Genomic DNA, 26,792 nt, shown 5'->3' with positions numbered 1-26,792 from the left:
CAATGACAATGAAGCTAAGTTTGCCATGCGATAAAAAATAAAATAAATAATAAAACTCATTTCTTTCAAACTCACTGTGATGCTACCAAAGTGGATACCACTTCTATTAAGTAATTATTTGATTTGAAGGTGTGGCGAGTTTATCGCTCATATAACAGGTGCAGCCTAATACCAGGTATTAAAAATTTTTGGAAGAAAATTTCAACATTAAATTATTTTGCTAAATGCTCAGGTTCAAACATGCTCACAACTAGATTAACGGAAAAGTAACTTTATATAACGAAAAAATAAAACATCGCTTGTACAATAAATCGCTTTATTTATATAATTTCTTACAAAATTACTATTCATTTAATATGACAAACCAGCGTTTAAAATGCCATATTCTTTTTAACAATTTAAAAATGGCGACTGTGCTATTTAAAAAAATAGCATCTAATTATTATGTTGAAGTTAGGTCATAACGCTGAGTATGAATGTCATGATGAACTGAATGTCTCTACGTTATAGTAAAAGTCACTAAGTAAAAAGTAAATTTCGCCAAATTGCAGTAATTGACACCGGGTAAATACCATGATATAGAATACCATGGTATATAGTAATGTCGACTGAAATCCATGAAGTGTCCAGTAAAAATAAAAAAGAAAATAACGTAAGTTTTCATTTTTGTTGTATTTTTCTCCTAGTGGGTAAATGTATGAATGGACATTAGGGTTTAAGTTTTAACCGTGATATAGACATAGGAAGGTTGTTTTTATTATTTCTTTCTTCCACCGCGCTCTTTAACCTGCAGTAACAGCACGGCGGCCGGCGGCACGTTGTAGTACGCCAGGGTGTTAGTGTCTTTGAAGAACAAGCCCTAAAACAAATTAAATGTATTTCCGGTGGCGTTCAAATTTTGGAACTTCCATTTTATGACGACCTACAAAGAAATTAATATTCGAACTATCCACTCCTTGTACACCAGTATCAAAATTCAAAATTCATTTATTTCAAGTAGGCCCAATATAAGCACTTTTGAAACATCTTTTCTCCTTAGCATAACATTCGTTCGCTGCTAAACCAAGGTAGGTTTCGACTATTGTTAATAATTTTCTGTATTTTAAAACTGATGATTCGTTCACATTTCTACAGAAATTATTCTAAAAAAATAAAAAACAGGATTACATAATTTGCGATTCTAACCTGAGCAAAATTGGGTCCATTTTGCTATGACACGTTACAAGATGCATATACTCAGATCGACTTCCACGATTGCGAGGATGCAAACCTTGTACTGAGCTAAGCGTGGAGCGTTCGATAATTCGTGATCGTATTTCGCATAATTGCAGAACTGGTACTGTTAAACTTATGGTGAACAAATTGCAATGTTCACTTTGTACACGAGAGTATCATCTATACGAATATCATCGGGGCGGCCGTTACCTCGTACTGCAGCTTTTGCTTGGCGGTGGGCATGTTGGTGGAGCGCTGCACGATGTTCTTGAGCTCGGCCACGGGCGTCGCCAGCGACACCGACAGCTGCAGCGTGCGCCCGTCGAGCCGCCAGTCCGCGCGCTCGGGCAGCGACGGCAGCGCCACCTGGGGACAGAACATCCACTTTACCCTCCATCTATCTAGCGTGCTGGATGCGCTACACAAGCGCTTTTGACCATTACGTTTAATCTGAAACACGAAGTAATAATAACACCTGTCGTCACTATGTGCATAGGTCACTGGGCTTTTCTGGTTACGAACACCGCATAATAAGCCAGCCAGACAACTTGCATTTGCAACCAGTGCAAACTATACACGGATGGGCGAACACATACCTGCACCGGTACGATCCCGGGGTGGGTGGCCAGCCACACCTGCTCGGGCTCGAGCGCGTCCTCGGTGCGCGCGCGCTTGGCGGCGGGCTCGTCGTCGTCGGGCGGCGCGGGCGCGCCGGGCACGGAGTAGGCGAAGGGCGCGCCCACCGGCGTGGGGATGAGCGGCGCGCGCGGCGCCAGCGGCGGGATCACCATCAGCGGCGGGATGGGCTGCAACAGCACGGGCTGCGAGGCCGCCGGCGCCGCCGCCGGCATCCGCGGGGCGGAGGGGGGCGGCGGGGGCCGCTGGATGATGGCCCCTCGGGCTGATGCCAAGACCGGTTTGGGTCCAATTTTTTCTTTCTCTTCATCTGGGAGGAGACCCTTGACCTAAAGGATTGAAATCATTCAATAAATTGTTACAAAATCCACATTGTGGAACAGCAAACTGCAAGGGAATGCTTGAGCGGGTAACAAATCATTTGTCTTTCAGTTCGCAACAATAAAACTTCAATAAGAGTTAAACAGACTCATTTTAAACACAGCGTAAACGCGTCAATTTTAAATTAAACAAAAGTTGCAGAATCTGTGGGATTTCAATCCGATCACTTAATGAAGTGAGTGATAGCTTAAGAAGTAATAAAACACATGACATGATTTCTAGTACCAAAAGTCGTGATCTACTGTGGTACAAGTTAAGTAAGTTATCTTCGATAAAATATTATTAATTAGGAATTAGATATAGTTTTTATTATTCTAGCGTTGCAGATTAGATGTATATTAAACAAGCGCTAACTCGCCAACAAACCGGTTAACCAGTTTGGCGAGAACTGTTTTAATGTAACATTTGTGCATCTTCATTTCATAAAAATAAATTAAAAAAAAAAGGTACTATAGAGAGTTCGCTCAGTGATGGCCGCTGCGGATGCGGTCACCTTGTGTATTTGCTGGATCTGGTCCTCCAGGGTGATGTGTGCGCGCGCGGCGCGCGTGGCCGCCTCCACGCTGGACGTGTGTCCGTCCCACGTGACGCGCTCGTCGCGGCGCTTCTCCTCCTCGCCGATCTTCTTGCCGATGGCCGTCTCCTCGTCGCCCACGCCGAAGATGTCCGTACGCCGCTCCGCGAGCTGTGCATGTCGAATGGTTACTTGTTGTTTCATTTTAAAAACTTATTTCAACCTTACTAACACACAATAGTAAAAGTAGTCGAATTTATAATACGAAAGACAATACATTAAACCTCGGTTTTTAACGTGTCCAAATAGAAAAAAACTTATAAAATGGGTTTTTTGCCTGATTGTTTAGTCTCCAACTCCGACAAGAAAACACTTATTCCAACTTGAAATATACACATAGGTATAACTCTAAGTAACTATGAAGCCATACATCATTTATATGCATAACAGAACAACAAAATTAATAAAAAAGCACCTGTTTAAGTGAAGCCTCAATCGCAGCGCCCGGAGCGAGCGCCTCGTCCCGATCGGACCTTTCAGCCGCGGCCCGGTCCCTCTGCTCCAGCCAACGAGGGTCAAGCAACCCTATCCTCACGTGGTCTGCTACCTTGTTGGCCGGAATCTTCTCCCCAGTGATGGGCGACACCAGCCATTCCTCGCTAGTAGGAGTCTGTTGAGGACGAGCGCGTTTGGGATCGTACTTCTTAACGACCACGCGATCTGGACGTGGAGCTACAGGGGCTTCTTCCGTTGAGATCCTCGGCGGTTCGGGAGGCCCTTCATCGTCGGATGAAGAGCTGTCTTCCTCCATATCCTGCACTCGGTTGTCGTCAGGCCGCTGTTGCTGCTGAGTCCTGTCCTCCATCTCAGCTAATTCGTCGTCGGAATCAGACTCTGTCTCCGATTCCAATTGCATCTCTGTGTCGTCTTCTTCATTAGCTTGAGTGATGTTTTCGCCTCGCTCCTGAGCTAAAACTCTCGCACCGACTTCTAAAGGTGTCGTCGGTGGCGGGAAGTCTCCTGGCTCCCCTGCTGGGTAGTCCACTGTTTCCACTACTACAAAATCATGCCAATCGATAGACGCATATGCCAATCGCTCTTTCTCAATCCTAGCTTCATCGGCAGCTTTACGTCTCGCTTGATGGGAATGCCACGCTGCCCTACTGCGGGCTTGTTCTAAGACCCCACCCCTTATTTCTCCGCTCAATTTAGAGACTAATTCCTTAGGTGGCAACAAAACTTTTGTGTATTGTTCCAAAAGTCGCGTGAAGTACTGAAACAAAGAATGCTGAGGACGGAGAAAATCGAACTGATGATTTCGTTCTTCTTTTTTCATCAGATCTGTTAAAAACTGTCGTCCGTTCCTCGCTACGAACTGAGCTGTCAGCTTGACAATGTCGAGTTCCAATGCCGATATGGAGGGCGGATCGGCAATGAATTCGAAGTCCGGCGGGGGGTCGCGCGGCGGCGGTGGCTCGACCGGCGCGGCGGCTTTGAGCAGTTCCTGTTGACGGGCCGCGGTGGCCGGCGCCAGGCCAGGCCGCTGAACCGGCGGGCCCACCGGGGTGATAATTGCTAGTTCCGTACCTAGTACACATTACAGACAGATTTTAATGAAGTAAGGGCCCAGAATTTATTACCTGTGGATATGTACTATTATATAATGTGCTTATGTAGTGTATAGTCAGTGGCGTGCATAGCCCTTGGACCCAGGATATGCACAAGGTGTTCAGCACAAACATAAAGTAAAATTAAAATTTAGATTTTAGATAGGTAGGTATGTCGGTTTATAATCAAATTACTTTACGAAAGTAATATTTTTGATTGATTTAATACTATCGTCTATCTACTGCTAATTGAATAAAAGTACATACCCTGATTTACGTCACAAAATTATGACACACCATTCGGCAGCATTTTCTAAGCACACTGATGATGATAATATTTTTCCAACATATCATGTTTTTAGCGTCTTTATGAAAATTATTAAGATCACAATATCCTTTTATCATTCCACACATTCAAAACTTTTACTAAAGGTTAAAGTTTCTGAATTTATGCACTTGAACCGTTTATTTATCACCAACGCCATACAGCATTGTTCGAAGGTAAACAATAATGGCGATTGAATATGCTATAGATAATATTGCAATCGAAATTAGTCAAAATAGTCTTTAATTTTTTGTAAGTATGGGTACGAACGCTATTTTATTTTGATATGTAAACAATAAATAGAAACCATATTTATTGTTAACTCTCTCACTTTCCAATGATTCCTGGAAAACCTAAATTATTCATTTTTCAAAATTTAGACAGCGTTTGGTTTCATAGATTATTTTCAAAACGAAAGACTAACTCGATAATATTAGTTCCTTAATTTTCTTAAAAGACACTAAAAGGTATTTACATTTATGGATAATGTTTTTAATTCTAAAAAAAGAATAATGACCGTTAACAACAATAACAAACCAAGCAAATCATTTTATTTATAAAAAAATCAAACACGTAATTGATTATCCACTTCCATAAGCAGTGCTTATAGACACCCATACTTAAAGAATTTATGAATGAAACTGTTCTTGTGTGAACCGATGCTAATCTTGTAAGTACAAGCGCACGATTATAACATTACACGACACACACTACTAACTTGCACGCACACATCTAGCAGAACGATTCTTTTTTTGGGCGTGCTTATTTTATTTGATATTTCTATGCAACAGTAGAGGGCGTCATATGTCGAGTGATTCTTAATAATGGATTTACCCTGCAATCGATAACATGAGATTTAAATAATAATATAGGTATTTTTACGTGTTTTAAAAGGTAAATTTTTAGCGTTTACGGTTAAAAATTAAAATACGAAGTAGAAGATTTTATTTTGTACGCTATGCGCCTCGCGCGCGCTGGTTGCGCTGTCGCCCGTCTAGCGACAATTGACCTAGAAGTTTGGCCGCTCATTACTAGATGGCACTTTCATATATTTTTTACTTAGTGTTTTTTTAATTACAAAACTTTAATGGTCCTATCTGAAGGCTCTTTAAGACCCTGAGGGTAGGGTATGCACTGCTTATTTGCATATATGCAATGCACGCCACTGTGTATAGTGTGTGGGACAAGCCCTACACTGTAGAAAATTGGTCTCCTTTTACGATAGGAATCTGCAACACTCTGGACTATCGTGACCAGAATGCCTAGACCAATAGTTAAGCCATGGTTCACTTACATGAAGCAAAATTTTAATATGTATCTTCTTCAATCATAGTAGAAAAAACATACAAAAAATGTTTATACAAAGTCAGTTCACTTACCTTTTCCTTCCCTAATTTCTTTAACTTTGTGCTGATAGTATGCATGGTATGGATCTCCAGAGTTGAGAAAGTTGAACTTAGGGTTTCCAAGCTCATTCTGCCGGATGCGAGCTTCAAACTCTGGCCCATTACGAGCCACAAAACTTGCTGTCTTGTCAACAATATCTATGTGCATTGGTTAAAGAAATTATTGCGCTTATTATTATCATCATTAACTTTCCAACTGTGGGACATTTTGACAGTGATGACCTACGGTACCCAAACATGATTGCTAACTATGGACTTCATAAGAAGACTCAGAGTCCCTCAGCGGGCGATGGAGAGCTATGCTCGGAGTATTGCTAAGTAATAAAATCAGAAATGAGTAGGAAATGTAGAAGACCCAGAGTAACCAACATAGCTCAACGATTCGCAAAATTGATGTGGCAATCGGCGGGGCACATCGCTTAGAGAAAGGATGGACATTGGGGTCCCAAGGTGCTGGAATGGCAGCCCCACACTGGTAAGCCTTTTGCGGCACAGAAACATGGAATTTGGGAAATTTTAATCAGATGGTGTGATAGATGGGGGGGGGGTCCTTCCTCATAACATATAACTAATATTTCTGAAGTACCTTTATCAAGCTGCTTTATTAGAACAATGTCTTCTGGCTTGATATACAAAATAGTATTATTTCAAGCTACAATATTATAAATTCTGAAATGAAATATATCCTATGTTACTCGCTGAGAATGTAGTTTCTGGAGGTAGAAGAATTATTGGAATAAGATAAGTTGATTTTTAATTTATGTTATTTGTAATTATAATAATAAATGTGTATGTAAGCCAAGTAATTACAATCATTACATAAGCATTCTGACTTCCAATCTAGGATACCCTTAAACTTAAAGTCTGTTCCTTCCCTTATAAAAGCAAAGGAAAAAAACAGGCTAACAGATTATCCAAAGCTTGATAATTAGGTAATAAAGTACGTTTATTACATACGAACATACAAAAAAATCTTCCCTCGATAGTATAGGTAAACATATAAATGTTTAAACGAAATGTTTAGTAGTAATGCAAAAGTTGGGTAAACAGGTTATATTGTAAATTTTTGAAACAATCTCGTTTTACCTATCTTAAAATTGTTAAAAGGATACTCCTGACTTCTGGTGGTGGGTATATGATGCCTATGACTGGCGGAGGGGGTGCCTGGGGCTCCTCCGGCGCGTCTTCGAGCGTGTGCCCCGGAGGGAGCATCACATCGATGGAAGGCATTATAGCCTTTTTTTACACCTACCACGACACAAAACTATATCACTTTGTTTGTTTTTACACCTACTAATATAGTAATCGACTAATTAGTTACTTAAAATAGTTTGATTGAAATAGAAACAAAAACAAACTCCTGCCGTAGCCGTACAATTGCAGCTATTTTCAAATGTCAATAATTGAGTTTGACGCTGACTATCACTTTTTTTTTAATTTATTTTACGGCCATAGATTATTAGGATTTAAGTCTTACTTTGACACCACAGTACCACAGATTTAGTTATCTTACAACCACAGACCGGAAATGACATTTATTTTTGGGCTCGGCCTTTGGAATTTTTATCATGACTGGACTTACAGCTTTGAGTTCTAGCTTTTTTGTTTGAAATGAATTAATTGCTGGAATTTCTGTACCGCAGGTTTTAATATGTAGGTAATTTTGCCTAATGTCAACTAAATAATAGGTACATAATATCAAATTGATGGGTTAACCACTAATAACTCCAAATTATTCGTAATTCCAAAAGTTTAAAGACCTTGCATAGAAAAATATATAAGAAATATTAATACCAACAATACTTTATTACACCAAGATCAAAATACGAATCATTCTTTTTAGTCGACGGCGGCAGTATTATTTGCATTGGTAAATCATTTAATTTCCCGATGGGGCTGGAATCGAAAACGGAGTTCGCCGCTAGTAGCATCACGTAAATGGTTCCCCACAGACAAATGGCGAGAACCATCCAGTAAATAATCGTGTATATCAGTTCCCGATCAAAGAATTTGTGGTATTCATCATGATTTTCTTCCTCATTTCCATCTTCAACGTGGTACAAATTTTGGACCTAGAATTTTTTTGTAGTGAAACTTCGCGTTAAGGGCACATTTTGATACTTGAGGGAGAAGAAAGATATGGCATAAAGAGAAGGAGAATGAATCATTGGCAAAGGGTAAGTTGACCTCCGTCCCAGTGGTATTACTCTCATTGCAGGAGGAGACCCGAGCCCTGTAGTGGGCCGGTAATGAGATTATATGATAATGACAATGATGATGGACGAATGAAATTCTTGCTTAAAACTTACATTATATGCGTGTTCGGTCACTACGTTGAACATTTGGGAGGCATTTATCATTTTAATTAAAACGGCTAGAAAACTTACTTTAATATGTAACGTTTATAAATTTATAGTTTTGTTTAAATTACTTTTAGGTTTTTCTTTAATTTTTTAAATAATTTAATTTTAAAAAGCCATTTATTGAGGTATTTTAGCTTATTTTGCACTATGACATAAGCAGATAAGCGCAATCAAAAATATATCAGGAAGAGGTCAAATACTAGTCAAATCTATTTCTACTTTATACATTTGGCATAAGTATGAATAATTATATTGACATAAAGTTTTATTTTATTTTCTTACTTGTAAAAACTCTGTAGCTTCATATTATACTTATTTTATAATTTATCAATGCGAATTTAAGAGATCAGGAGAGCATATTGAACATATTGATAAACCTAAGTTATATTATAACTAAAAAGTCATTACAGAGAAGATACAAGCACATATAAGTCTCCATCTCACAAAACGAAGTAAAAGTAATGCATATTCTAAAACACACCGTCTAACACACAAGGACGCAACAAAAAAAAAACTGCATTATTATTTATTTCCAGATTCTTTATTAACTTAAGTAATAAATATCGGGAAGGTTTTATTATTATAAATATAGGTATCGATAGACAGAAGTTATTATGTATAATAAGTGTAATAGTCTTAAAGTAAAAATAAAATACCAGCGATATAGCCTTAAAACCCTACTTTTGAGATTATCCCTAGGTACCAACATAACAATTATTTTAAGCTTTGAAAAATAATTTTAACGAACCGAGTTCTTTAATTGTGCTACAAGAAACGGTTAAATTAATAGTTTAACAAGCCGTACATAAATAATACATTTTGAATTATATGAACCCCGCGGGAACTGTACCAGGGAACTTACGCGATATAAATCCTATGTTAGGATTCAAGCTTTTTTGAGCGTAACATAAAGGTACACAACAAACAAACAGTCACACTTCCGTATTGATACTATAGTATATTTGCAGCTATGAGTTGTACGATCACAGTTCGAAGTATATAAATATGGAGTATTGTAATATCTGAGTATAAAATATGAAGAGCAAATCGTTGCCAGGAAAGGCCATGTCTGTATCTTCATCGGGGCAGGGTGTCGACGAGCCGAATGACCCGTCTAGTTGACGCCGTTGAAGGTCGCCAAGTCGTCTCGCTGGCCGTAGACGGAGCGCGGCGCTATCTTCTCTCTCTCCTCGTTTCCAGCCACCAGCATGGCGAGATGCTCCTGAAAAGTGAACCAGCTAACTGCACCGTTGGGCATGCTTATGGCCACAGAATTAAGAACATACCGAACTTAGCAACATTACGCGAGTGTGAAGTGAGACGTGCGCGGGGAATTTTCATTATTTATGGACAAAACGCACTGCATGCAATAGTGGCTGAAAGAGGGTTCTTTGTGTTTTTAATTCTTAGCTCCTGGCATGAGGATTTAGCCTACTAGGAGCATTACAGATCACGTCGATATGTGGTAAATACATAATATCAAAACCGACTAATGATAATCTCAACTGTATGAAGGAAATCCACTACTACCATTTCGGAGAAGATAACTACCATAGAAATACAAAAATCTGGTAGATTCGACTGTTAACTAGAAAATCTTTAAACTTATTAATTCAATAACAATTCCATTACAATGTCATATAGATAACATATTTTTTATATTTTCAAAAAAGAATGTCAATCTAATGTTTACATTTGAAATGGAAACCTGTGAGGGCGCTGTAACTAGACTGAGTGGCGGAATTATTATTGTCATTATTAAATATTCTCATTTAGGAAGTCGTTTTTTTATAATAAGCTTCCTCCAGCAAGATAGACCAAATCATATTACGAAATAATGGTTGCAAAACTCCTTTTTTTTTAGTCTTTGATTAAATGTAATATCGCTACTTCATATACGATATAAGCCAAGCCCCAAGTGATATTTTTCCAGAATGTTATATACACTTTATTTCGAAAACCATATTTACTTTTCGTGATATCCAAACATCAGCGGGCTCGATATTTCTATACATATTTACCGTCAATTAGCTTACAAAAAATACATAATAAAATAATGTCTACTGTGCTAAATAACTTAAAGAAGTTACAATTACTTACTCTCCACGCCTCGAAAAGCAAGTTACACCATGAGTCGATGGTTGTTATCGCTAACATTTGAGAGTTTCTTGTTGACACTTCGTTGATGATCAGCATCACATAGTAATAAGTCTGGTAAGAAAGTGAAGTTTAAAAACTCTTTATACCATATAGGTCTTGGAGGTGGCCTGCAGCTGTTGCAGCAAGTCCTGGAGCCTGCTGCGTAGTCCACGTACTTCAGACATCGCACTTTCCACCGGCAAAGTCTGCAAACAACCAATGTAATAAAATGAAAGCAATAAAAAAAATTACCACAGATAACGATGGTCACAGTGGCATTACATGATAAAGGCGCAAAACTCTATGTTCGACAACAATTTACCGAGAGGTTTACCCAAAAGTTGTTAATCGTTCTGAATTTCAAAAGCTAAATCTGTTTGAAGAAGCCTCTACCCAATCATATCAATCATAATCATCTCGGATCATGGACATCCATATTGTATCTTGGAGGGATGACTCCTCGGTCAATTGCCGCTTGTGTTTATCTGCTCCATGTTTATTCAGCTAGAAAGATATCTAATAATGCTGCCCTAAACAAGGTGGGATTGCCACTCGGCAGGAGTGGCACCCCTGGGGACCCCATAGGCCTTTGTTATGTAAAAACTTGTTAGGGTAGCCAAGGTACAAACCTTAAGCAAAGCGTCTGCAGCCGTTGACAGATGCCTCGTCACAATAGATAGTCCTTGGCGGATATTGCTGAAAAAACATACAAAATATTAAAGAATTCAATTCTCGAAATCATACAAATAAGTAATGTATGTTTTAGCGCGCAGCGGTACCTTCAAATAATCTCAATATCTCCAGAATGGTCCGGAGTGCGAGGGTGCATCGGAGAATACGTTAGTCCATCGAACCCGGTTATTATCACGTGTGATGTTTATTACATTGTTAAAATCCGCCAACCTGCATTGAAGCAATAGACCCTTACGGTCTATACCCTAAATTCCTGTCTGCCACGAGAGAGGAGAGACGTTAATAGGCTAATAGTGACACTTGAATTTTGAAACTTTCGAGTACTTCCCCATATGCAGATGTTTAAAATCCTACTTCTGTATGATTAGATTTTTGAAATCGGTATCGAACAACGAGCTTTTGCTTACGAAGTCCGTTCATACTTTTTCGGTATTTTAATAAATAAAATAATGTAAAAGAACAATGGGCCCAGGACGCAACCTATCAATATGCTCGACATGATCGGTTAAGCTATGAAACCGTGCTATATTTTTAAATGCCCCAAGACGTTACCCTGGTTCTTTCCGGGATAGAAATCCTAAGTCCATCTCCAGGATGCAACATAGGTATGTGACTTTCATCAAGGTCAGTGCAGAGTTGAGCCGACGAGTATGAAGCAGGTCCGTTGATTGATGATCCTTCTACGTTAAGGATACGAAGTACGTTAAGGGTTAAGTACGTGAATGATATCCTACTTAGGCAAATCGTTGTGTGTGTAGTTGATGAGGTGTACGATTTTCCGCGCGCTCTCCCTGGATAACAGCACCAGCAGCTCTTCCAGGGTGGCTGGCCGGGCTTGGTTCTCAGGCTCCGACTTGCTCAGCGACGAGTACAGCTCCTTCGCTTTGGCCCACGCGAGCACCGGGTCAGTGGCCACCTGGGATACAAACAACAGTCTCCTTACAGAATTAGAAAGGTTTAAGCCGTTGTCTAAAACGCTGGCCACAAACCTTTGAGAACATTGTGGAAAACTCTCATCGAGATCATAAAAAATCATACTTTGGAAACCTTGAGGAAACCAGCACTAGGTTTCCTAACTATGATTTTTTATAGCAATAATTGTCGGACCAAGAAGATGATGGTAAGTTAGAAACCATTGCCTATGAACAGCATCCCTACATATTGCCGCCCTGTGTCTGTCAACCTGAGGCGTGGGTGTTGAGTCTTATTCAACTCATACAATCCATTTATTTCAAGTAGGCCTAATATAAGCACTTATAAAACGTCAAGTTTGTCTGTGTGTAAGTAGTGACTCTACCACCGGTTCGGAAGGCAGATTCTACCGAGAAGAAGCCGGCAAGAAACTCAGCAGTTGCTCTTTTCGAATATCAACAATTTACATTTTACATTTTTAAATTCATTTTTCTATCTTGTGAGAAATGAAAGCGGAGCCGGATGCTTCCAAGCAACCTTGCCATTAAGAAATTCAACAATTGTATAATAACCTCGCTGTTATAAATGTGTTTTAACACATTCTTTAAACTTATGCATTGGTAGGTCCAAAATTACCTTAGGAATCATATTATAAATGCGCCTGTAATTACACCGGAGACCACGCCCTTTAGGCTGGAGCACAGCGATGCTGATTTCCGCATAAATCAACATGGCGGTAGTACTTCCCCGGACGAGCTTTCACAAAGAGCTCTACTACTATTAAAGTGACACTAGCACTCACCAGCTCTGCCACGTACACCAGCACGTGGATCTGCTCCTTGATGGCCTTGGCTTCGGCGAGTGCCTGGCGCGTGAGACGTCGCTGTAGCTTCCTGCGCAGTCGTGCGCCGTGCTGAACCGCGTGAGTGGCGCGCGCACGCCCCGACTGCGCGCCGTCCGCCGCGTCCGCGCCCGTCACTACGATCAGCACTATGGTGAGACGAGGACACTGTCAGCCACGGCTACCCATGCTCCGATAATGGTAAGGAGAGAGGAACGAGAAAGAGATGAGAAGAAAAAGAGCGAAAACGCTTGAAGAAGGTCGGCATCAAGTAATGCCCAGCGGTTACGAGCAGACCTGGCAGATAGGGGGGGTTGCTTTATTCCGTGCAAGTCGGATATGCCCTGCCATCAGGTAGAAGGCCGAAGGGATTTTTTCTCCTCGATTGTAAAAAAAAAATGGTCCGATAATGATTTTTTGAACAAATTCTTATCTCTTTGCCGACTTCCTTTTACACCCTTGTACGCATTTAAAATTTAAGAAACTCCCGACTTTCAATATAAATTATTTTACTAGTGAAGCTTTAGTGTGAAGTTTAAGTGAAATTATTTTACTAGGGAGTTGTGAAAAGAAAAGGTAATTCACCATTTTGTGGTGGTGGCTATGTCGGTATTGAATTTTGTCTTAGTGTATAGTAGTAGTAGTAGTAGTAGTCTACTAGTCAAGCCCTTTTATTTTTATACCTATATTGAGGGAGTATTGGAAAAACTAATTCGCCAGTTTCGATTTTCATCAAACATAGCTAAGAACATTCCCGAATAATTCACCTTTGATACAAAAATACAAAATCAAAACCAGTTTAGCCGTTCTGGAGCTACGGTGCCTGTGGCATACGCACACACAAAAATAATTTAAATTTATGTTTATTTTATTATTTGTTAATACCATGTTAATAATTTGTTACTTTGGAATAAATGAATACTACTGTTCATTATTTATTTATCATCATAAAATGATTAGAACATGTTATAGATCACGTCACGTCAGTTGTTTTATCTCCGTTAACTGTACTTGTAACATAATAAGTTTAATTTATCTTTAATTACTTTGACAAGGGCTAAGGGTAGATTAAGAATAATAAAAAATATTATTTACAGTACATTGGAGATTGAGGCTTTTTCGAAATTATATGTTTAATTAAATGTAAGTAGTTATGCGCACCAATGCTTTTTACATTGTTACCTACAGTAGATTGCTTACATTTACAGTAAAAAAAATAAATATCGAAAAATGACTTTAGGTCTGAAACGTGTAAGCTGAAATAAATAAATGAACACACTTATATTGTGCACCACAGCAAAAAATAACAGACACCTACAAATCCTACAATATATAGAGCAAATTAGATTGTAGAAGTTAGAAGTAGTTGAAATGATGCACTATGTCAAAAAGATAGAAAAGTTTATTCTTCCTTCTACTACTTACTAGTTACTACCACAAACAAAATATTTTCTTCATTTTGTATTATTCTAAAGAGACTTAAAACATTCTGTGATAAAAGTTTTTCCCCGGAAAGCTATTATTTTGTGCCTGCTTAGTTCTTAGATAGGTAATCATAGAAAAATTAAACTGACTTAATCATATATGTTTAATTCAAAGACGAAAATTATAGTTTCTTATCTTAAATGACCAGATGAAACTTGTTGATATATCGCTAAAGTACATGACAAACACCTTATCTATGGTAACTTTCTGGAGAATTTATTCAGAACCACAAAGAAGAATATCATTTGTCCGTAAGTAACGAAGGCAGAGTCAACGTAAGTCGTAGGCTGCGTAAGTCAGGGAAACGCAGCCTTCCCCCTACCGAAACATAGAAGACTTTAAAACGAGTACTCAATATAACTCGTTTTAAATACTGCTTTACAATTCTGTGCGACCGGACTAGACTATTCTGTGTCACTAGATGGCGCTCGATCGAATAAGTAAACGTTGGCACTTAGCTCTCTGTTTCATTTTACTTCGTCATTTGCACACATCAATTGTCAATTCGTTTTCTAACGTGACAAATGCGATGTGTACAAATCGAACGATATCTACAGACAGATACTAAAATCGTAAAGGGACCAAAGGTCGTGATGTGAATAACGTGATCAGTGGTCAGATAGGGCCAATTAGACATCGGCCAGACGAGTGACCAAATCACTTGAGTTCAGGGAATGCGGTATCAATTTGACATTAATTATAACCAATTACATAAATGTTTGTCTGGCGATAACATTTTGTGGTTTATGCACTGTCTAGTAACTGACATCATTTAAAACTTAAAATTATTGAAATTCACACTAGCCTGCATAAGCAATTCAATGCCTGTTTAAAGTCGATTAAGGGTTTGCAATGTATGATGTTTCATTTCCCATTTTATCATTTAGAGGAGAATTAAAGTCTATGATGGGTTTGCAATGTGTTTCAAAACTTACGCAGGGACTTTTTTGTACACGATAACGAGGGGAAATCCCCTGACAGATACAAAAGAGGGTAGAATGCGTTCCAATATCAAAATAATGAAAAAACAAACTTCTTTAAGGCTTTAGCCAAGCTTAAAAGATCGGATATTGAAACTGTAGTTGTTACACTTAAGATTATTTATTTTATGTGTTCTGCATAAACGTTTTCAATATCAAACTTTATAAACACTACTAGTACTAGGTATTACTAATACCTAATAAATAATCATATAAAATCTAGTAATTAGTCAGATATTAGTAGAAACAAAACCTTTTCAAAATGAATCAATTCAGTCTCACCATCAGCAGCATCTTGGCCGTCGGGAGGCAGGTACTTGTCGACGTATTTGTCCGCCGTAGTGAGCGCTCGATCCAGCGCGTCGACGGTGACAGCAGTGACCCTCGAGTCTAGCACTGCGGTGCCCAGCTGCTTAACGGAGTCAGCCCTGCGCAGGACGTATTGCCGGGTCTCCGAGTACATCTGCTGGTGAGCAGACTGGTTGAGGACATTTGAAACGTTGACTATTGGAAATAAATGGCCATGATGTTCAAAATGTAAATTGTATTAGAGATTTAGGGATCACCATCGACCATAAACTCAGTTTCATTCCTCATATTGATAATATATGTAAAAGAGCATCAAAAATCACTGGGTAGCTCCAAAGACTTTCGGAATTCGAACACCAAAATATTGTTATTTAACGCTCTTTCAAGGAGTCTCCTTGAGTATGGTTCAGTTGCTTGGAATCCTCATTATAATGTTCACTCAATGAGAATTGAACGAATCCAAAAGCGCTTCCTGCATTATGTAAGTTTTGATGATAAGTTATGTAATATTAATTCTAGCTACTTTTCCAGACTGCGGCACTATAAGTTATTAACTCTATCTGATCGTAGAAAACTATTGGACCTTTGTTTTTTATATAGACTTTTTTATAATGCGTCTTTATAAAGTTTCTGTCAGAATCCCAAGGCCGCTCAGTCGTGTAAAAAATTATATGCCTGCTGTCTCGAAAACAAATCTGGGGGTCTCAGCGCCTATTAATTGGTTGTTAACTTTGTATAACAGCATTAATAAAGTGCTTGACATAGACATAATAGGGGATAGTCTTCCTATATTTAAAAAAAAAACTAAAGGACCACTTCCTATCGCAATACTGTGGTACTGTTTAAACTTAGTTATTAATTTTTTATTTTTTTTCCTTTACTCTTTTTTGTGTTAGTTCAGCTAGTTTTGTTCTATAGTATATATTGTCAACATTTTTAATATTATTTTATATATAATTTAGGTATTTGTTTTTTTAATTTATTCTAAATGTATGTTTTTGTTCGCGGTGCTAGATTCGTCAAGCTTATGTCACAGCCTGATGGATCTTACAGCTTAAAATTAGTACTCTCATGTCTCTCTTAATCGTTTTTTCTCCTTCTATCTGACAATATAGTTTTTATTTGCAAGTTGTGGCAGCCTTTAAGTGGGTCTACAATATTACATTTATATGTTTTTTCATTTTTTGTTTAGTTTTTAAGAGTTGTGGTTGTAACCTGTTGATTGTCCCTTAAATAAATAAATAAATAACCGATTTTTTGTTCCACGAGAAACAGGCTCCATTGGCTCGTGCACTGAGCTTGCTTAACGAGTTAGTTCGAGACATTTTTGAGCTGGACGACTTCATACCCAAACGCTTCGGCTCACAAAGGAAACGTAATTTTTGTATTTACAATTACATTTTTAACTTATCAAAAAAATAAAATGTAACATACGTTATATTTTTTTTTTGTTCTATTATGTTTTATAAATGTAGCTTGGTGAGAAAAATTTTGAAACTGTAATGTCTCTTTGGGTATTTAAAAAAAATAATAAATCTCCTGCTTTTTGAAATATAATGCAGACTAACGTGCTAGCTCCATAACCTAGAAGCTCAACACAAGCGGTAAATAGTCAACGGCTGAGGTAACTGTGGCTGACGTGACGACAACTGTCTCCGGCAGCCGTCGACCCTTAGCTACGCATGCAGTTGTTTGTCTTTGTCGCCTCGCCGGCAGGCCTCGGCTACAGAACCGCCCGAGTATCTTTTACTCGGATTAAATTGATGAAACGGGCGGGAGGCTTCGTGCATGGCGGACGCAGTTTTTTTTCGGAAATATCGTGAACTCGTTTTGGGGAGGTTGTTGTTTGAATTGTACATGGTGTGGTGTTGGTGTCATTTTCATAGTGGTTGGCTGTTTGTATGGGTGAGTTATATTAAAATATTATAAAAGTTAAAAATTTACGATATAATATTTTGAAGAACTGGTCTATATAGACGGCTAGCTACTGTTGGAATGGCGCTGGTACTGCGGTATGTTCAGTAAAAGCAACACAAGTTCTTTTCGAGGCGGGTTTGCGGTAGGGAAGAGTTTGGGAGGGCCGCGTCCGCCATGTGCAAAGTGTCCCGCCCTTTTCGTCAGTCAATTTCTCCTGATGTTCTATATTTTAAGATTTCCTAACTTTTATTAAACATATACCCACCTGACATTGGCTAATCTGTGTGAAGCCAGAAGAAAAAAAAATGCACTAAGAAGTTGTACTCACAGTTTGTGGCGGCAAGTTGATCGACGGCACCCTTTTCTCCACGACGTCCAGTGACATGCACAAGAACCTGTCCAGCTGGTGGATTGGGCTCTCCAACAGCTGCACCGCCGGAAGCGCCAGCTGCACTCCTGTGGCCAGCGACTTTTCTCCCAGGGTCAAGTACCATCGTATGAGTGGATTGGACTCCTGAAATTCAAGTATTTGTGCTAATCTATGACGTAAGTAATCGATGATAGCCTAGTGTTTAGGGCTAAGGCGTAAAACTATCAATAAACTAACCTCGTCTGGAACCTCACTGGGTCTATGTGACAAGGCATAATGATATATTTTTTTTTTATTTAAGTTGTAATCACAACCCTACCAGTAGTAAGAACACAAAATGGCAAGTTTATAAATACAACTTCACTTGCTTTACATAAACACTACTTAGCACTGATATAGTTATTTTATTTTATTTATTTTATTTATTTTATTTATTTTATTTATTTTATTTATTTTATTTATTTTATTTATTTTATTTATTTTATTTATTTTATTTATTTTATTTATTTTATTTATTTTATTTATTTTATTTATTTTATTTATTTTATTTATTTTATTTATTTTATTTTTTATTTTTATTTTATTTTATTTTAGTGCACCTCCAGTTATTTTAAATACCATTTGCTTTAACGGTGAAGGAAAACATCGTGAGGAAACCCGCATGCCTAAGAATTCTAATTCTAAGTATTTTGGAGGAAACACATCAGTAGGAATTCATTATACACAGTAAGTACATTATATAAGTTTTTTTTTTAACTTAGAGAAATTCTTCATATTTTTTGCAAACAATTCTAATAGCTTCGTTGTAGCTTACCCTGATTTTGGAATAAATCTTTTCAGTGGCCTCTATCCCCGATTCAACGATAGGTATGTTTGCGACACGTTCGAGCGCTTCCAGTCGCGGTAGACCTGGCTTCTGTACTTTCGTCACTGCAAACAAAAATTTATCATCAGTCATAATAAGAAACAAGCCGACAAATCATCATCCATCAATCGCCTATAACGGTCCACTGCAGGAGTAAATGCCTCTTCCCAACGGGAGGTTTGGCCCATAAATAAATCACCACGCTGGGCAGACAGGGTTGGTGACCGCAGTAGATTGTTGTAATAACACAGAGGACGCTGTCCGTTCTCTGTTATATTCCCTTATTCGCCTTGTAAAGATACCTGTGGGAAGAGCCAAGAGGAGGGGTGGTGACAACTGTATGCTGATCTGCCGTCACCGCACGAATGCCAAGCCTTAATTATCTTAGTATGTTGCCTGTCTAGATACTTCAGCTCCAAAATTGGTACCTTCTTAAGAGATTATTAACCGATTTTAAAAACAAGTCAGTCTCAATTCGAATTTTTTCTGAAACTTTTAATTGTAGAACTTCAAGGTTGTCTGGACGAGATCGCCAATCGCTGCGAGCAATAAGGCCACGTTTGCGCATATACAACGTGTAACAAAATTACGAAATAATTTTGAAGGATGCATAAGTATATTGCAGAGGGACCCTGTAAAAATAATAAATCAAAAGAAGTATATTTATTGTTCCATACAAACGAATTTACTCATGAAAACCCTATTTAAGATAAAAGACTGACACACGCATGTTACCTACGCTACGCGATGCGTACCTAGTTAACAGACAGCAGTCACATGATTTTAATTTTGCATGTGATGTTTGGGCTGTATCTGATTTCTTTCAGTAAATCTTTGGCAATGGTTTACTAAAAAACTATTAGGTTTTCGGTTTCATAGGTAAATCACAGAGACAGTACATAAATGTACCTCTTAAGCCTGTGAGGTATTATTTCGGTTTTCATTTACACGTTGAATATATTAACATTTTGTTTTGTTGATCTTTTTTTCTTTTTTATCTATCTATCCATATATATATATGGAACATAACCACACACTTTCTCTTTTATATATATATATATATACATATATATAAAAGAGAAAGTGTGTGGTTATGTTCCGTATAGGCTCCAAAACGGCTGGACCGATTTCAATGAAACTTTCAGGGACTCTGCGGTTTGACCTGGCGAGTAATCCTGTAAAGTTTGGTGACGCACTCCTATTTTTGAACTGTCAAATACAGCTTTTATTAAAAATTTAATGATGTAAGTTTATTGTTTAAATAAAATAAAGCAAAATTTAGCCCGGCGAAGCGGGCTGGGTACGCCAGTGTGTAATAAAAACTTTATATCTATCTATTTATCATATAGTTTTGTAATGATAACGATTGTGACGACCCTCTGGCGCAGCGGTGAGCGCTGTGCTCCTGCCAAACCCCTAACAGGTTCTTTACCATCAAAGACTGCATCATCACTTACAGATTGTAGTCAAGACTACCTTACAGTGGAAACCAAAATATAATAAGTTTAACGTTTTGACGTGATAAAATAGACACGCCACAATAAAGTATTCTTTTTTATTTTTTTTTCGCAAAGCATTGCAAGCACTTTTATTATTCATAAGTCCAAGCATAATCAATTGCAGGTCAAAATAAATTGAAAGGTTTCAATTAACGTAAGTATAAAGTCACATAGTGAGATAAAACATTTATCATCATTCAATTATTGGACGATTAAGTATATTTGCATTTAGTAAAATAGAGCTAACTTTTTTAAGTAAAAACAACACAAGCCATGTTAAACTTGACGAATATTCCTAATTCCTTACCTCTTCCTTGTTCTCCGTGCCTGTAGCAGCAGAAAGGTCTATAGCGCTTTATATCTTTCATGAAAGGTCTCAAATAATAATCAAAGTTTCGAAGAAGGACAGAAAAATACGGCCCTAGAATCAATTAAAGTCGCATATAACAAACAGACAAACGAATAATTCAAATATTGGATAGAAGCCATGACTAATAACTTATTATGATTGCTAAGCAATAAATCGTTGTGAGGTCGTGGTCGTCATCTGGGTGTTACGACTCGCTTTACAATCCAACACCACTCTTCCCTAACGACCCTAACAGTTGCCTTTCTTGTACATTCATGTAGAGGAGCCTCGATTGTGGCCTTCACTTGGTCCGTCCATCTCATCCACAGCGTGCTCTGGTACCTTCTACATTATCTTGAACTACAAGACGCATAATGGACATGTTATTACGCCTGCACACGTGACCGAAGAAACTGAAAATTCGCGCTTAAACTGCAGGAGATAGGCGCTCTTTGATGCTGAGTATCAGTCATGAAAATATAAATATCTAGAACGTGAAAATCCCACCAACCTTTAGTCCCCTGGCTACGTTTGACCGCCTGTAAGTAAGCTGCAGCCTTCTTAGCAATAGAACCTTTTGCCCTTTTGCTCACTACAACTGAATGGCTTCCGATATTATATTCATTTCTATAATTGCTAACAGTCATTTTGATTTCTTCTGTAGTTCTTTTTGTAGATATGTCCGAGCACTTAATTTTGTAAAGTGCAGTTGTCATTTACTCCCCAGACTAAAAACGTGATGCATTAACCTTACGTTCTGGCCACGGGATAAATCGCGAACTCAGCACGTTAAGCTTTGCGACTATATCTGCAGAATGCAGTATATATGCAGTACTAGCTCAAAGGTCCTTTGCCTACTCAGTTTATTAGAAGTCGTCCGCTTAAATAGTACACAGTAACACGTATGCACTAAGGGGTCAGATTTTTAGATAGAAGCAGGCGTTACTTGATATATTATGAAACTTAGTTTGCTATAATCCTGGAAAAGCAGGAGAATCTGTGTGTTGTAATTTATACCCTCTACGCAAGTTTCGCTCCGAAACCGGAGTATCGATGAAACGAAGCGGAGGATGAGGATGCTTTTCGCGGATTATAGCAAATGAAGCTTAATTTTCATAATAAATACGGGCAGATTATATGAAATGAAAAAAGTCTCCAGTAAGGATAAACATTGTAAGAGTTATAAAAAGCCTACTTTTCTCTAAGTCTTTATAACTCGTACTGCAGATTTTCTTCTTTTTATATCATCTGCTTACCCTGTGCACGTCACTGGCCACACGCTATTTTGCAAAGTTTTCTTAGGTACATAATTAAATTACTTTTTTAAAGAATGTACAATAATAAAACAATGGAAAATCTTAATAGTAAGGCATCTGAATCCTCTGATTCACGACGCACCAATGTTCACTGTCGTGGTACAGACTTTGAAGTAGCCGAGGCGGTGGCTTGGCTGCTTTTAAAGCGCATCAACTATTTGAGCAAACGAACTAAACGCCTTTCAAATAAGAATACAATCGCACTCGTTGAAACTTCACTCAATACATGACTTTGCTACCAACTAAAAAATATTATTTTTATTAAATAATAGAGTTTAAGTTTTTTTCACGCATTAATTATTCTAGAAAGCGTATGCAGTATATCTTAACTTTACCAACTGATTGAATAACGTCTCTTCGTTACCTATATTATTATATCTTCAATAATAACTTGATGGATGTAAAGGTGTTAGGTTATCACGTGTGGAGCGAAAATCAATAACATTTTATTTTGTTATGTACAATTCATAAGAATTGGAGCAGTGGTTTGAATATTATTATGCAAGTTCTCTCTACTAGCTCTACAAATAGGTTCGAAGTAGAGTTATGACACGTCACACGAATGCTTAGTGTTTGTCTTTGATTTTATAAATAAATAATAAATAAATATACTACGATAATACACACAACGCCATCTAGCCCCAAAGTAAGCATAGCTTGTGTTATGGTTACTAAGATGACTGATGAATAATTATATTAATAATATACATAAATACTTATAATATATAGATAAACACCCAAATACTGAAAAACATTAATGTTCATCACACAAACATTGTGCAGTTGTGGGAATCGGACCCACAACCTTGGCTCAGAAAGCAGGGTCGCAGCCCACTGCGCCAATCGGCCGTCAAATAACACTGCTCATAGTTATCAAAAAAAAGTGGTCAAGATTTCAGCTTCACTTTCCGGGGGCCGAGTTTGAATCCCAGCACCTCAACTTTATTAATTTGTGTGCGTTTTAAGCAATCAAAATATCACTTGCTTTAACGGTGAAGTAAGACTTCGTGAGGGCACCTTCGTGCCGAGAGTTCTCCATAATGTTCTCAAATGCGTTATGTCTACCAAACAGTATAGGCAGCGTAGTGGACTACGGCCTTAACCCCTTCTCATTAGTGACACGTGCCCTGTAGTAGGCAGGTAATGGGTTGGTATGATGATGATGATGATGATGACGCTGGTGATGATGATAATAATACAGAAAAAATCGGTGATAGCCTTCGGCTTAACTTCCGGCCTCACTTTGGCTATCGTAGTGGACTACGAAGTACGAACTGAACTCTTCTCATTCCGAGAGGAGACCTGAGCCATTTAGTAGGCTTTTGTTAACTCAAAAACCACTTAACCAATTGCATCTGCTTATTAAATTGTTGTACGGCCTTGCATTTTTGCATTATATCCTAATATAGGATAAGACTAAAAATAAGGCTGAAGTTTTTTTTTGTTTCTACGCGTTAAACTCTAGAACAACCAGTCCGATTAAAAAAAATATTTCTGCCATTTGCGTGGCAGCACAAAGTTTATAATAGAAGTAGATAGAAGAGTAAGTTTATAATAGAAGAAGAAGGCCTGTGTGTAGTAGGACATTATTAGGTTGAAATGATGATAACCTCAATGTAAAAGATTACTAAAAACTTAGGCAGAGGGCGCTGTGTGTTTACTTTTCAGTTATCACCACCCATGAATAGGTATGTGAGAATTCGTTGATTTCATTTCTGTTTGTTTATGTAAATATTAATGAAACATACATTGTTGCAATGTAAAAAACGATCCATTGGTAATCCAATTGAAACAAAAAGAAATTGTAATTAATAAAGTGTCAGTTGTAAGTTGTAACCTATCTGGGATTATGGGTCTGTGGCTATCACTGATACTTGTATCACAAATACCCATGAATATTTGCGAATTCTTTGATTTCATTTCTGTTTTTTATGTAACTATTAATTGAAACACATTTTTGCAATGTACAAAATGGTCTATTGATAATCCAATCAAAACAAATACAAATTTAAGATTATCAGTTCGTCAAATATTTAGCGCCTAATTAACAATGATAAAAATTGTGGCCAAAATTTTTCTTTCGCACGCCAATGGTTCGTTATCCCTGCTTAAAGATACCTACAGCTAGTGACCAAAGAATATAAGTAATAAAATACGCAAGCTATTTATAAATAAAGGGGACCGGCGACCCGGAACCAACGCTATCGGTTGCTTATCTCGCTCTCGGCCGCACAGCACCAATGCAACTACATTGCAAGTCATGCATCACGGAAATGCTTCCTGGGTGGCATCAGCGTGATGGACCCGTGGACTATGGAACGGAGCCACCGGTATGGTGTAATACCAGGAAATAACGTTCGCTAAGTGCGATCGCCGGACTGTAGCCTTAGTATAAGATTTGCTCGATCGCAATAGTTTTCGAGTATAAATATAGCCTTATCGTCAAAGTAAAACGGATCTAAAGTAACGGAGTCTTAGAGTCGCAAATACTGTACTTCTTATTTTTGTTTTACGAACTGAAAAAAATGTATTTTAACATAATGCAAATAAGATCTATTTTACTCCGATGTTCAAGCATTCCATACTTGAAATCTTGAACTAAGGTTACTGAACCTTTTCAGTTGCTCTCTGATCGAGATCACGGAGGCCACTATGGACTTAGATATAGAATATGGTGCATTAGGGCTATCTGTTATACAACGTGTAACCAAATTGCGAAATACTGTTTAAGAGTGCATAAGTATACTTCACAAGGAATCACGCTGTAAAAAAATTAAAACAAAAGAAGCATATTTATTTTTCCATGCAGACGAATTCAAAAGATTCTAAGTGTTTATTTATGACAACCCTATTGAAGATAAAAGATCGACACGCGCGTAGGACCTTCGTTACGCGAGGTGTACCTAATAGAGTGACAGGAGTCACATGATTTTAATTTTGCACGTGATGTTAGACCTGTATCTGATTTCTTTCAGTAAAAACTATGGCAGTGGTTTACTCAAAAACTATTAGATTTTCGGTTTCACAGATGAGTCCCAGAGACATTACATAATGTACCTCTAAAGCCTGTGAAGTATTATTTCGGTTTTCATTTACACGTTGTATATATGTTAAAGTTTGTTCCACAGTCTCACCAATGGAGTCCCTTAATTAGATATTACAAGTAAATTAAACACATACAGTGGGAAACATAGGCCTAATAGACCTTTTGTAGGCAGTCCCAAAAACTACTTCTATTTTCTTAGTAATACCAGAGTGGCAAGAGCGTACGTTACGTCGTGTCTGTTCGTCTATTGGAACCTATTTAAAAATACTTAATAATATGAACACTTTTAGAAAGCTCCGTTTAGGGAGGTGATCATACTTCTTCGTCGAAATAAACAAATAAGTAAGCTGAAACTTTAGAAGTAGCTATAAAAAGTTGGTAGCTGACCCGTGCAACTTCGTCTGCACCAAATCGGTTATTACCGAAAATAGATTTATCGGCCCCGAAACCCCTGTATACTAAATTTCATGAAAATCGTTGAAGCCGATTCCGAGATTCCAATTATATATAAACAAGAATTGCTCGTTTAAAGATATAATAGACATGGTCGGTGGCCCACAATGTTTATATAGTTAGGTATATCTTGCACAAAGACACCACCATTTTATATTAAGAGTTACCGTTATAATTCGTACTTATAAGCTCGGTTGATGGTTAAACCTTTGCATAATCAGAAAATTAGCTACCGTTTGTTATTATCAAACAGAATAATCTTTACTTACTTGTGGTAATGATGGTAGGCGACACGTCTGTGGTGGTCGGTGGTCACTGGCACTGCTTCTAACACCCTTTCCCTTCTAACGGTCAGCCGATACGCCGCGCGACTTCCTACTGAGCCTGATAGCGGCCGACCACAAACCCTGTATGCAAGAGACTACGCGTGTACTTGCGAGTGACATGGACTTTTATTAAAGACTAACTGTGCCCGCAGCTGCGCCTGTATAAATGTAATATGTAGCCGTTTCTTAAGAGCTAACTGTGCGAACGTCTTAAAGCATCCCCCCTAAGACGGTCCCCTACGCATTAGAATCTTATACCCGCTTGACAAACTCCATCATAAGAGACCTTAAGCAAATTAATGAAACATATTAGACGACTCTTATTATAATTATCATTGATTTGATATGTTACCATCGTATATATTATATTCTATCATTTATTGATATATTTTTTTTTAATTCTTAACAATGCTGAATTAAAAAAAATACACTATTAAAAATTTATAATAAAAAAAACATCCACCCTCCGCTTGCGGGGCTTTTGAATGCCCGAGCAACCGGCGGTCAGGGCTCCAGAGTGAGGAACCTCCTCACTTACTTATTATTATTTTAATTATAATAATAATAATTGTGTAAAATTTATAGTTTTAGGTTATTTTTATGAATAGGAAGAACCGCCCTGTCGACGTATCATATCGTAGAATCTGGGATAATTCTTCACAAAAATTTTAAGTAATAATATTAATAACATAAAGGTGTAAGGAAACTAAATAAAAAAATCTTGTCATCTATATCTTTCACCTCTTTATAAGTCCCCAATATATTGTTTTATTTGTCCCACAAAGTCCTGTCTCAGTTATCCTCTTTTGTTCCTTCCCTCTACTTTTTCCTCAGTTATATTCGTG

The 26,792-nt window shown here is 37.9% G+C and overlaps 2 protein-coding genes and 1 long non-coding RNA gene across 7 annotated transcripts; all 3 read right to left on the bottom strand.

The window, feature by feature from the left end:
- Positions 1-302: 302 nt before the first annotated feature.
- Positions 303-7,494, bottom strand: LOC120626904 (splicing factor 3A subunit 1). Its single transcript, XM_039894692.1, has 7 exons — positions 7,197-7,494; positions 6,058-6,222; positions 3,222-4,333; positions 2,726-2,917; positions 1,812-2,180; positions 1,426-1,581; positions 303-859 (listed from the first exon to the last, which is right to left on the bottom strand). The coding sequence occupies exons 1-7, from the start codon at positions 7,312-7,314 to the stop codon at positions 758-760; spliced, it is 2,214 nt and encodes a 737-aa protein (XP_039750626.1). The 5' UTR covers positions 7,315-7,494; the 3' UTR covers positions 303-757.
- A 377-nt stretch (positions 7,495-7,871) lies between these two features.
- Positions 7,872-8,487, bottom strand: LOC120626940. The gene is made up of 2 exons (XR_005658880.1): positions 8,394-8,487; positions 7,872-8,156 (listed from the first exon to the last, which is right to left on the bottom strand). It is a non-coding gene; the product is annotated as an uncharacterized LOC120626940 (long non-coding RNA).
- Positions 8,488-9,029: 542 nt separating this feature from the next.
- LOC120626939 (lipid storage droplets surface-binding protein 1) lies at positions 9,030-26,016 on the bottom strand. 5 transcript variants are annotated; one of them, XM_039894750.1, is made up of 9 exons: positions 25,891-26,016; positions 18,908-19,023; positions 18,052-18,237; positions 15,780-15,975; positions 12,994-13,181; positions 12,014-12,195; positions 11,216-11,282; positions 10,694-10,792; positions 9,030-9,669 (listed from the first exon to the last, which is right to left on the bottom strand). In XM_039894750.1, coding segments are annotated over exons 1-9 (1,143 nt in total). In that variant the 5' UTR covers positions 25,892-26,016; the 3' UTR covers positions 9,030-9,561. The 5 variants fall into 5 exon arrangements, with proteins under 5 accessions (XP_039750684.1, XP_039750686.1, XP_039750685.1 ...); XM_039894752.1 differs by having other exon boundaries at positions 15,780-15,963; XM_039894751.1 differs by having other exon boundaries at positions 12,994-13,169; positions 25,891-26,015.
- Positions 26,017-26,792: the final 776 nt, after the last annotated feature.

This window comes from Pararge aegeria, chromosome 10, assembly GCF_905163445.1.
Source record: "Pararge aegeria chromosome 10, ilParAegt1.1, whole genome shotgun sequence".
NCBI classification, from domain to species: domain Eukaryota; kingdom Metazoa; phylum Arthropoda; class Insecta; order Lepidoptera; family Nymphalidae; genus Pararge; species Pararge aegeria.
Note: the sequence above shows the minus strand (reverse complement) of the source record. Positions and strands in the feature narration are given on the sequence as shown.